This window comes from Gadus morhua, chromosome 20 (genome assembly GCF_902167405.1).
Source record: "Gadus morhua chromosome 20, gadMor3.0, whole genome shotgun sequence".
NCBI classification, from domain to species: domain Eukaryota; kingdom Metazoa; phylum Chordata; class Actinopteri; order Gadiformes; family Gadidae; genus Gadus; species Gadus morhua.
In genome coordinates, this window is record NC_044067.1 from 18854631 (window position 1) to 18867713 (window position 13083).

At 44.5% G+C, this 13083-nt stretch overlaps 1 protein-coding gene across 1 annotated transcript in view; it reads right to left on the minus strand.

Moving 5' to 3' along the window:
• Positions 1–12689, minus strand: part of spegb (striated muscle enriched protein kinase b) — a 55570-nt gene extending 42881 nt beyond the window's left edge. Inside the window, exon 1 of the mRNA XM_030342872.1 lies at positions 11533–12689. Coding sequence (XP_030198732.1) covers positions 11533–11947 — 415 coding nt within the window. The 5' untranslated portion in view covers positions 11948–12689. The remainder of the gene's footprint in view (positions 1–11532) is intronic.
• Between the last annotated feature and the right edge of the window lie 394 nt (positions 12690–13083).

Below are 13083 nucleotides of genomic sequence, written 5' to 3' on the forward strand. Positions count from 1 at the left end.
GACCTTCAAGGCAGCGCTTGCTAAGGTTAGGGGATAGGACCTTCCAGGCAGCGCTTGCCAAGGTTAGGGGATAGGACATTCCAGGCAGCGCTGCCTTTAAGGCTCCGTTGGGGGAACAAAACACCATCAAGTTAGAAAAGCCACTGTGTCCGCTGGTGGGGCCCCATGTTGTCCAGAATGTGCCCTTTTTATTTTTTCGCCCCTTCCCTTCAAACAGTCTGAGTCCGCCACTGGTTCCAGTGGCTACACAATTACCATGTAAATGATGACTAAAAAAATATATTTTGTTGAATTGGTTGAAGATTATACATGTTGAATGTTGCTAAGCAATTTTGTTTATTTTGTCCATCATATATCACGGTCATGTAATTGGAAACGCAGTGTTGTTCTCATTGTTATGTCGCCGACTTACAACTCGGCATGCTGCAATTGCACAGACATCTTCACACTTGACAGAGATGAAGGGCTGGGTAACAGCAGATCTGATGGTGAGGAGACTGTGGGGTTTTCAGAAGAGGAAGAACCCTGATGCAGCTGACACCACGATTGTTTTGGACCACGATATGGCAGGACCATGAGCAGCATAATTGGAGCAAAAAGATTTGCCAGACAACAGCTGCGATGCCAACCATGTCTGTGAACGTCAGTATAAACGATGGCTCTAATATTCCTTCAGTTCGTCAAACGCAGCATGTTCGGAGTTCCTTGGTATATTTGCTGTTAACTTATACGCTTTCAGGATAGTGTGGGTATGGGTGTTCGATATAGTAGTCTATGTGTATGTATATAATAATCATAATATTGTACTGACACTTCAGTCTTCACAATCAAACACCTGGAACTTATATAATGTGTATAATAATCACCCTATTTGCAGACAAAGCACTTAATGAGTGCACTAATTGTATGTTGTACGTCCTGGTATTTAAGAATATCACTTGGCATTGTCCTGCTATGCTGCTAAATGGCCTAAATGTTAATGTAAACAAAGGGGTAGAATATGCAGTAACGCATTTGATCATTGGAAATATTCTCAAATGGCCTTTCTAGATCAATTCATACATTGATTAAATGAGTAATTCGTTCATTGAGTTCCAGTATAGAGACAGACATTTGAAATGATGAGCACCATAGTCCCAATAGACCCTTTTACATTGGTCTCATCGCAGGACAGATTTGCTGATAACATAATAAATGTATAAACATTAGAGCTGTCAAGCGATTAAAATATTTAATCGTGATTAATCGCATTAATGTCATAGTTAACTCTAATTAATCGCGATTAATCGCAAATTTTATTTCTATGCTAAATATCCCTTGATTTTTTTGTCCCATAATTCTTCTCATTTTAATTCTCTTATCAACATGGTGAAGTGCATCGGCTTGCCTTGTGCAAATGATTTTTTATTGATAACAACATTGGCATATACACTGATCAAAACAGGACGATACAAAAAAGAGCCTATAGTGCAATTAAACGACTGCTTTGAACAAATGTCATTTGAACATAGCAGTCAGGCTACTGCTTCTTTGTTTTGAGCCAAAGAAAAAAAAAAAAAAATTTTTTTTTTTTTTTAATATAAAATAATTGCGTTAATCGCGCGATAAAATTTTTAACGCCGTTAAATTTGGTTTGCGTTAACGCCGTTAATAACGCGTTTAACTGACAGCTCTAATAAACATGTATATAATATATATACAATATCTAAAATAATAAATAAAGTATAAATAATATGATAGAATATTTATAAAGAAAAAAGTTGAGACATGTTAACGTTATAGTACTTTTTTTTACAGCCAAAGGTCCCACGTTCACTTGTATTTTGTTACAGGCGATTCTTGGCCTCTACAATATGGCGTTGTATGTTGGATGTGGATTATATCTCAACACTGGCCTGGGAACGCCTCGGGATCCCCCCGTCAGAGCTGGTCAATGTGGCCCGGGAAAGGGAAGTCTGGGGCCCCCTGCTTGAGCTGCTCCCCCCGCGACCCGACCCCAGATAAGCGGACGAAAATGAGATGATTAGATGAGATGAGATGTTGGATGTGACGTTGACGACACAGCAACGGTTAGTAGCTATGGAGCCAGTTTCCTGCCATAATTCAAACCTGAAAAAAAAAGTTTCAAAGGCTTGTAAGTCTGGGTTTGAAAACTCAACACCTTGTAAAAAAGGTTTTGCAACACCGAAAAAATAGATTATAACCTCAAAACCTTCAAACAAAAATTCAAACATCTGTAGACATGATTTTGTGTTCTATTTTATCTTCTTCATCATTTTCACCAACACATTTTCAAAGTATTTTTTTTTTCACAAACATGTTTTCAAAGTTCAAACAATTTCACCAGCGCATTTGCAGTGTTTCAAATCTGGCACTGTTCTAAAATCCGTGTATGGTTCGTTCTTTGAATATTCCGATTTAAAACAAAATCAGAAAAACCAAATAACAGAGTCGTTTTTTGGTTTTTCTGATTTGGTTTTGAAACGGAAAAAGGGCAAAAGGAATAAACAAATAAACTGCATTTTTCTGTTTTTTAAATCAAAACGGGAATACTGAATAATCCAGTTGCTTGTTTTGTTTGTGATATTTAGATAAAACCACAATGCCGGGAAAAGGGCACGTGGTTTTCAAAAAATACATATAAAGACGTTTCAAACTTTCCATTGAGTCTCGCATTCTACAATGGCCAGCTTTATTGTTTTCCGTGGGAGCCGGCGACTTAGAGTCTGCGAGTGGACGATATGACTGTGGAGAAGATCGCCATGATATTCCAGGTGGCTGTTTACTAAGAAACCTAGCTGGTCATAAAACATTAAAAAATACATCTAAATGACAAGTAGCCTACATATTGTACAATAGGCTACATAGAAGATGTAGCCTATTGTATTTCTTCTTCGAAGGTTGTGCTCCACACAGAACCACCTCAACGTCATAACGGAGCACTGTGTGGCTGCGTTTTCTCCCCGCGCACATCGCTCCTGTGACACTGGACGACTCCACGCTCATCGCTGCAACCACTTCTCGTCGGCAGCAGTCTTCTGACCCCCAGCACTCTTCAGGGCAAGGCCCGCAGCAGTCTTCAGGCATGTGTTTCTACCATGCGAAATTTGGACCAAGTCTCTTAAATGCCGTCCGCCATGCAGTTACGGTGGGTTGGGAAACGCCAGGGCCGGCGCTTAGTAGTGGCCATGAGCGTCGGCCGTGCTAGCAGGCTGCTTTTCATCCATGACAGCATCTCCGGACAGCGGTTCCTGTGAGACACGGGAGCACAGGGGAGCGTCCTGCTTGCTTCCCGTTTGGACATGGTGACCGACGGCCACGGCCCCCCCATAAGCTGCTAATGGTAGCCCCATCCGTACCTATGGAATGAGGTTCATTGAATTGTGTTTCGGAGGACACCGGTTTGGCTGGGACTTTGTTACAGCAAAGATCTCCGTTCCCCTCCTCGGCGCAGATTTTTTGTGTGCGCATGGACTGTTGGTGGATGTCAAGAACCGCCGTTTGATTGACTCCGTCACGTTTTGTTCCTATGCGTGCACGCTCAGCGGGGCTGGCACATCCTTCTCCCACAGCCTCCATCGCCATCACCTCGGACGCCTCGGACTACACTGTCGGTGCCGTCTACGAGCAGTGGTCGGGCGGGGCCAGGCAGCCACTTGCATTCTTCAGCCGTCAGTTGCGTCCCAACAAGCGGAAGTACAGCACTTTCGACCGGGAGCTGCTTGGTCTCTACCTCGCCATCAGACACTTCGGGTGCCTGTTGGAAGGTCGACAATTCACCGCTTTTGTCGACCACAAGCCGCTGACTTTCGCCATGGCCAAGGTGGCTGAGCCATGGCCCGCCGCCAGCAACGTCATCTGTCCTACATTTCCGAGTTCACCACGGATTTACAGCACGTTGCAGGTAAGGACAACCAGGTGGCGGACTGCCTGTCACAGGCTGTGGTAGGAGCAGTCAATCTTGGCTTGGATTACAACCGCCTTTGCAGCGGACCAGACCACAGACCCAGACGTGCAACTCCTGAGGACCTCGACTACTGGGCTGAAAATAGAAGATGTGGTTTTTAGCGATGCCGGCACCACGCTCCTGTGTGACGTCTCCACAGGCAGTCCTTGCCCAATCATTCCCACGGGATGGAGACGACAAGTTTTTGATGCCATCCATCGGTCTCTCCCACCCGGGTTTTGGAGACAGGGGACAAATAATTTGTGGTGGACATGGGCGGCAGGCCGGAGCGACTCTCCATTGACCGCCTCAAGCCAGCTCACATGGACGTGGCCAGGCCCATTGACTTGGCTCAGCCCCCGCGGCGCGGTCGACCTCCAGCTCTGCTCCTGCCCCCTGTTCCCCTCCCTCCCGGAGCTCCCACACTCCATGCCCCATACCCGTGTCATGGCGGGACGCCTGCCGCAGTTGTGGCTCCTCGACCTCCTGTATGACACAGCCGTTGTGGCCGGTTAATACGCCCGCCCCCGCGATGACTGTTTTGTTTTTGTTTTCTTCTGATGGTGAATTCTGGGGGGACGTGTGTAGTGAGTGTAACATAATTCACCTACAGTATTTTGTTATGTGTTGTTCTTTCCACTGTGTTAGGCATGTTGTTTACTGTCTTGGTGGTTCAGGGATCGCTGTCCCTTTAAGTCTCATGACGTCAGAGCCCGATGCGGGATATGTTTACTTGCAGCACGTTTCTCTCTATCTAAATAAACGAGTCTCAAAACTGTGCTCAACGTGCGAAATTGTATCTTTCATTCAACGCAATTTCCATAGATTTACGTTTGTTTATGATTTGACATTGCTGTAACTCTATCGAGTATCACAAGCAAAAATCACATGATGCATTCTGATGTAAGCCCAATTAGCCAAAACGAGCGAGGTTTGTGCTCACATTTAGCGAAAATCAAAGCTGCTGTGTTGTGGTGTGCGGATTGTGTCTGGGGGGGGGGTTCCACCGCGCTGTTCAGGCTCCACCTGTTCTCTCAGATCTCTGACCCGAGCGGGGGATGACATGATGGGGAAAATATCCAAGCATTTTGGAAAGACGCCACGGCCGTCATCAGCCGACACACACTCATCTAAAGTTCCAACTTTATCATCCCCTCCAAGGAGTGTAGTGGAATTCAGACGCACGCGGGCAGCTTAGTGTGGTAAAGAGTACACACACGGTTTGATGTAACAATATCCCTGATATGACTCTAAGAATCTAGTCACATGAGTTGTGGAGACAGACAAGGCAGTATGGACCCATTTCCTCACAGTGCTCGTAACAGTTGTTATGAGAATAAAGACATATTAAAATATATATATCGTAATATATATATAAATTAACAAAAATATAAAATTAAACTCAATTCCAAGGAGGATTATTTTGTGTCACGTGCAATAGTTTGCATTAATCGGGTATGGCTATAAGTCAAAATGAGAATTCATATTTACACTATAAGAACCTGGTAATGGTAAAAATTACTTCCGAACTAGTTAAGAAAATTGTTTGACCAAAAACATGCAGTTGACATGGAGTAATGTGATTCACACCCAGCCTGAATGAAAGTGACAATTGAGAACATTCCAGTTGTCTGCAATGTAGAAATAGCCCATTGTTAGTCGTCCCCCCCCCCCCCCCCGCACTTCTCAAAGCTAAAGCAGACACTTGTTGCACCAAACCACAAAGCTACAAACTAAACCTTTTCCACATACTTTCCATAACAATAATATATATGTATTCCTCAGCTTGCAATAAAAGAACATAAGGAACTAGAAAAATGCATTTCCTGCAGAAAATGCGGGGAGCGCTGTAGTACAAAGTGAGGTTGGATTTTTTTTTTAATAAAGCCACATAGATTATGTGGCTTTATTGGGGAGATGTTATGAAAACAGCACTTTTCCTGGGATTTGGGGTGTTGCTGTGGGTACATGGTGCTCCCACACGCATACATCTTTGAAAAAGTCTGTACATGATTTTTTGAGTGAGATACGCATTTCTGGAAGCAGCCCGCCTCCAGCTACCAAACGAGCGAGTCAGTTTCGGCGCCCCCTCCTACGTAGGAGGGGGGCACATTTGAATATTACCTCCCACTTCCCCACTCCCCTCCCTTCAGAGCATCGCTAAGATTTTGTGGACCACTGGACGAGCAGCTCCGGCGGGGGGAACTCTGCGCTAGCTCTGCAACTAAGCTCCGGGAGTTCAATCCCTTTCTCTGGCGCCAAGCTCACCCCGCCGGAGCTGCCGCTGAAGTTTTGGCAGAAGTCGGGAGGAGGAGACATGGAGTAGAAAGGGATTCTACACTCGGAACTGAGCTGCCGGACTGCCGCCGAGCTTCCCCAGCCGGAGCTGCTCGTCCGCCCGAGCTGCTAGTCCACTGGAGCTGAGTTCGGAGGCAGTCCGGCAGCTGAGCTCCCGGAGTGCAATCCCTTTCTCCTCCATGTCGCGGTTCATGGACTTCAGAGTCAATGCCAAAGTTCCTTCCCCCCAATTCTTCTCAACCATGGCCGAGATATCCCCCACTACGAGTCTTTACTTGTGGAAGTACCAGAGACGTCAGACACAGTCTTTGTTATTCATAATATCATCCAAGGCGCACATTGCTTTTGGCTGTGATATTAGAGATATTATATGAATACCCGTATTTAACATTATTATGTTATATTATATTATATAGATATAGAGCTCCAGAAGTCAGCAAACGGCAACAATCCCTTCTCCTTCATGCTGTGGTTCAGTCTGACAGCTCATTGGTCAATGGGCAGCAGCTCATTTGCATCAATGCTGCAGACACAAAAAACAGCGCATTCTGAAGGGACTGAAACAGAGGGGAATAGCGGTAGGCAATATTTTTTTTCCTAAAAGCTATTTCCAGCAAACAGCTTCAAAAACATGTTTTCTGGAACACAAATACTATGTTTACTTGTTGGGAAAACCCCATAATATGTCTCCTTTAAGACATAAAGAAATGATAAATGGCTTAAATCAAGTGAAGGGATTTTAACAAAAGTTTAAAAGTCTAAATGGACTAAACAATGTCAACATGCACACCATTTAAGAAAATGTAAATGGCTGCAAACAAATAAAGTGACAGCTTAATGAAAAGCGCAATGCTAAAAATGCAGAAATGTAAAGTGAATTGAACTGATGAATCTGAAAGGTCAAATGTATTGCCATGCACTGCTTGTGTGTGTGTGTGTGTGTGTGTGTGTGTGTGTGTGTGTGTGTGTGTGTGTATGCGTGCGTGCGTGCGTGCGTGCGTGCGTGCGTGCGTGCGTGCGCGTGTGTGTGTGTGTGTGCGTGTGTGTGTGTGTGCACGCGGGAAAAATCGCCCAATCTGGCAACACAGTCTGAACGTCCCTCAAAACTAGCCCAATCCGACGGGAAAAACCGCCCAATCTGGCAACACTGCTCAACGTCCTCACGCTCCAGCGTCAACGTAAATCAATGAGACCAACTGAAAACGAAGCCGGTGTAAGTACCATATCGGATCGGCTTCCAGATCGGCTCGGGGTCCGTCGTCTGCTGATTACGTCACACAATACGCAAAAGGTTTTTTATGGCTTAAATTAAAGAGCCTGTAATGATCTTTCATTTTGAACATAGACCATTCCCAACCATCTGTATGGATAGTTTTCTTCTAAAAACAAAACATCCCTCGGAATCATCTTGGCTGTTAAGATAAGCCGTCCGTGTTGCCAGATTTGGCACATTTTCAGCCGATTTGGCTACTTTGAATCACGTTAGGCTGGAAAAACGGGTTAGGGTTAGGGTTAGGACATATGCCCAATCTGGCAACACAAACCGAAACTAGACATAGACCTACTAGCGCTCACACATGTGCTCGCTGTTGCCTCGTGGTTGCTATGACTACAGCCAGAGCTACAGCACAAAACAGCCAATCACAACTGTCCGACGTACAGCCAATCACAATGTAAGCCCATTCAAGCGTACAGCCAATGATATTGTGTAACGTAATCAGCAGACGACGACCCCGAGCCGATCTGGAAGCCGAGCCCATATGGTACTTACACCGGTATGAAACTAAAACTGTGATTCTGAAGAAAGTATAAATGATATCGAAATTCCTGATTTATGATTTAGTTAAGTCGTAAACAGTTGAAGAAATGGACTCATACGTTAAAAAAGTCATTTTAGTCTTTTAAATGTAGAATATCTTACAAAAAGTATAAAATATTTAAAAAATCTGAAAGAAGCGCGCGATTCCAAGCTATAGAGTGGCGAAGTCACGCCCCTTCCGGTAGAGCTCATGGGACCTATGAGATCGAAAAATATGAATGGGTGTCAATGGAGAGAAAATAATTATTTTCTGGTCCCGGTCTTTATATGCCCTGGATTACACATATGTTGTTTGTGGATTTAAATGATAATTTTTCATGCAAAGAGTTCAACCGTTTATTTTGCAATTGTTCAGATAAAGGCTGTAGAGAAAATTCAACGACAAAGACTACACGGCTCGTATGTGACGTCACGCTCCCTGCGACAGGCGTGGAGAAGACCGACAATCTTCCCATCGGCATAACTGAAACTCTGCACGTGCCCCGACTTATAATGGTTTTCACCTCTTTCGATGCTTTTATCCTCCCTTTGGAAACAGCGGTGAAGTGGGGCAGAGAGATCGCCATCTCTGTGCCGAGTTCCAAGTGCGGGTGTTGTGACGTACATCATATGCGTCGAGAGCATCGAAGAGCTGCAGTTCACAAAGCGGCCTCACATAAAACCTAAAATTATCAATCCTCTTCACGAAAATTTTTATTTTTTTTCTTTGCACAAAAAATTATCATTTAAATCCACAAACAACATATGTGTAATCCAGGGCATATAAAGACTGGGACCAGAAAATAATTATTTTCTCTCCATTGACACCCATTCATATTTTTCGATCTCATAGGTCCAATGAGCTCTACCGGAACACTCTATTCTGAACATTTTAACATTTCTCGTGAAAAATCTAGGATAAGAAAGAAAGAAAGAAAGAAAGAAAGAAAGAAAGAAAATAGTGGAGCGCTGCATGTAGCACTCACGTAATAAAGAGGACATACTCAAGCAACTAGAGTCCCCATGAAACCCAGTTCCAGTTCCAACCCAGTTCCAACCAAAAGCACATGAGCAGTGTGAGGGCCATGAAACATAAGTAACACTGCGAATGGCATGCTATGTGAATGCTCAGTGACATTCCATCAAATATTTCCATTAAAATCAGACTTTTAAAATTGTGCCACTGCCGTTTTCTGTTTTTGTTAATACAGAGACCCACCACCCCAAGAAAAAAAAAAACTACACAGAGTTTAGTGCTATTATTAGCACTGATGTCTTCCTCTGTAACAGGAGCCTCTGCCCATTACCATCAGAAAAATCTAAGGCCTGGCACATTCCATAGTATAAATAACCAGCACTAGCAGTCAACTGCAGCAGAGAGGGACAGAGAGAGAGAGAGAGAGAGAGAGAGAGAGAGAGAGAGAGAGAGAGAGAGAGAGAGAGAGAGAGAGAGAGAGAGAGAGAGAGAGAGAGAGAGAGAGAGAGAGAGAGAGAGAGAGAGAGAGAGAGAGAGAGAGACCGCATTGAGTGAAGTGACAGCTGCAGAAGCAGTTGGATATAGATTGCAACACAGAAGTGAAAACCGAATGGCAGAAGGACCATTTCTATAACAAAACACAGGTTTAGGTTGTTTCATTCTTTTGGCAGGGGAGGGCTAGTATTTGTTTTATGAACAAGCCTCCCCGGCTGTTAGTGGTCATATCATTGCTGTTGAGTAGAACAGCAACGGTGTCATGGCAGTATCATTCTAGAAATTATTCCCCAAAAATTAACCAGCCTAAATAAGGTTCATAGTCTCCTGGAATGTAAATCAACAATTAGACACCTTAATCAAACATCAAAAAAGTGAAAACTCCTTGTGATTTTTAATACTGAGTTGTATGGAAACACACACATACATAGTCCTCTCTGGCCAGTAGTTGTCAGTTTTACTGTATCACAATCATATTACCAGTGGTCAGTTAAATGTCTGCAGCTCTTAAGTATGCGGGAAACCATTTCTGATCTCAAAGATTACCAGGAGTTTCTCACGGTTTTGCTGCACAGCCTTCTTAAATGACAATATCCCCAAAACTGATTCTATGTGATATTGGAATACTTGACACTTGATTTTCACTTGATCCTTTTTAATTGTAAATCATCAAAATCCATCAGTGTGTTGCATCCTATGCACATTCGTCTAGTTACACTATTACAATATGAATAAAGAAGTACAGGACACACAAATACACTTTAAACTGATATTTAAAGAAGGCATGCAAGCTATCAGATTGTTAAAACCCTGACATTTAACAATATGGTCATTTCCAATTCATGCTCCATGTTATTCCACTTTCCTTGGATTCAGCTAAATGCATGAAAGATCATTTAGGGTACCAAGTAATTTGCTCTATCATGAGTCAGAATGTATCCTTATTAGCAATTTGTTTTCGAGGGGATTGTTGACTGCTCCTTAGAGAAAATTTCATTTTATTGTCGTCATCCAAACCGACACTGAATGCTGTCAAATGAGGCAGAGCGGAACGCCAAAGTCACGGCATAACACTGCATTGCATCATCACATTTGTGCAGAGCTCTTTAGCTCATCCCAGGCCTTTTACACCCCCCTGCGTGGGTCTAGATAATGAGAGGTGGACGGTAGTACTATGTCGTCAGGGGGATGGCACAAATCCTGTTGCAGGACTCAGCAGATTTCCTTGATTGGCTGATACCTCTGAGCTCTACTAATTAAAACAGGTTATTGTCTCTGATGGCTGCTGCCAATTGCCTCCACCTGGAAGATTCCTCAATCGTGTGTGGTGGTAAGCAGAACCTAAACAACCTAGCAGCAGCAGCAACCAGTCTACCAATACCAGCATTGTTCATGGTGTATCCTCCCGAACATCAGCATGCATTCCTTGAGCAATACACCTAAATCCCTAACTGCTTCTTCATGAACTGTATCTCCAACTCACTGTAGTGAGATACCCTTAAGTCTTTGGTAAAAACATCTCCTCAAGGTCATAATAGTATCAGTGTATGCGTAATAAGAAAGTCTAGTGGTGGCAGGATATTCAAGCAATTAGGATGTATGACCCCCAGACGTAAGGTTCTAGGGTCGATCCCCCAATGTCTCTTGACTGGCAATCCTGTAGGACCCCTACCTGCTCCCTGATGACCTGCATCTGCACTCACTCAGTGGCTCTGGTTCTAGGACCTGTATCTGAACTCCCTCAGTGGCTCTGGTTCTAGGACCTGTATCTATACTCACTCAGTGGCTTTGGTTCTAGGACCTGCATCTGCACTCACTCTGTGGCTCTGGTTCCAGGTTCGATCCCCCAACATCCCTAGACTGGCCATCCTGTAAGCCATCCTAGAGCCAGTCACCTTCACCCCCTACCTGCTCCCTAATGACCAGTATCTGAACTCACTCAGTGGTTTTGGAGGAACCGCCTCAGCCAAAGGACTGAAACACGTAATGACACCCAAGTACATGACCATGTGACGGTACCTTCTCCCAGATCCAGGACAGCGAGGACCGCGCTGCTGCGGGCGTCCCCCAGGTGGTTGCTGGCGATGCAGGTGTAGAGGCCGGCGTCGCTAGGCTTACAGTCCCTGATCCAGAGGCCCCCGTACTCCTGGTTGTCCATGTTGAGCAGGTCGTCGTTGTGGTACCAGTACAGCGAGGGCTGGGGGTCCCCGCCCACGCTCACCTTCAGGCGGATGTCGCAGCCCGTGCCCACTGCCGCGTTCCTCATCTTGCGCAAAAAGGCGGGCGGCGTCGGCGAGGGCTGCCGAGGCTGAGGAGCGCTTTGGGTCGTGTTGGAGCGCTTTGGGGGGACAGGGGGGTCCACCCCCCCGGAACGAGGGCCTGCGTCGTCGGCGGCGCCCCTTTTCTGGGTGGTTTGGACCTCTGCCTTCCTCATGGTGGCGGTGGTCTGATTCGATGACCCTTACAGAGGTCCTGGATGGGGGCCTGGCCCTCCTGGTAGAATGGTCTGGGAACGGAGTGATCTCACAGGAGAAAGGACTTGAGAGACAATACTAAACTCCTAAGATGTTACAGCCAACATGCTGCTCACATTGGTGATATCGGTGATAGTAAAAGTTTGAGATCAGATGGATTTCTTTGAGAACCAATCACAAGTTCTGATCAGTGTCATTGCATTATTAAGTAACATTGACCAAATGTGTAGAGGTGTGCTGTAATACCCCTAGTTTGCTGTCCAAATGGGGATGGCATAAACGTTGATTATCAGGTTATTAAACAGGTTTGAGAAAGCACCGGCTCTTCAGCAAATATGTATTTTTAGGGCAAGACCCAGTGGCTCAAGTTGCAATGAAAGCTCCCTCTCCTTGCCTCTGCTGGGTGACAGTTCTCCTCTGGCCGGCCTCACACTTCAGGCTTGCTTCCTTGGTTGGAGAAGCTTGGGACTCTTGAAACAGTTCTCCTTGATTATGATCCTCATGAAAACCTTCTTGTCCCTCTTGGCTCAGCTGTTGAAGGTTGGATCAGAGTGTCCGAGTTCCTGTCACGCAAACAAGCAACGGTGATTCTGGTTCCCCCGACCGCCTTGGCCCATGAGCTCAGCATTCCTACTCACGAGAGCCCCCCACTGCCGCCTCCACCACCTCAGCCAGACCAGTCCTAAGGTGGAATGACAGCTGTGTGTTGATCTGTCTGCCCAGTCTACCCAAGCGAACCCGCCCACCTCGGCCGCCTCCAGCCAATCCTGTGTCAGCAGACCTTGTAGCACGGTGCAACACAGTTGGAGATTTCTTTTGTAGGTCAAATGTGGTTCAGAAAATTGAGACATATATATATATGTACATATATATATATATATATATATATATATATATATATATATATATATATATATATATATATATATATATATATATATATATATATATATATATGTATGTACCTACAGTATATACTATATCTTTACCTTTATCTCAATATTCTCAACTGTCTTTAATGGTGACAGAATATTGAGGCAAATACATATATACATATATATATATATATATATATATATATATATATATATATATA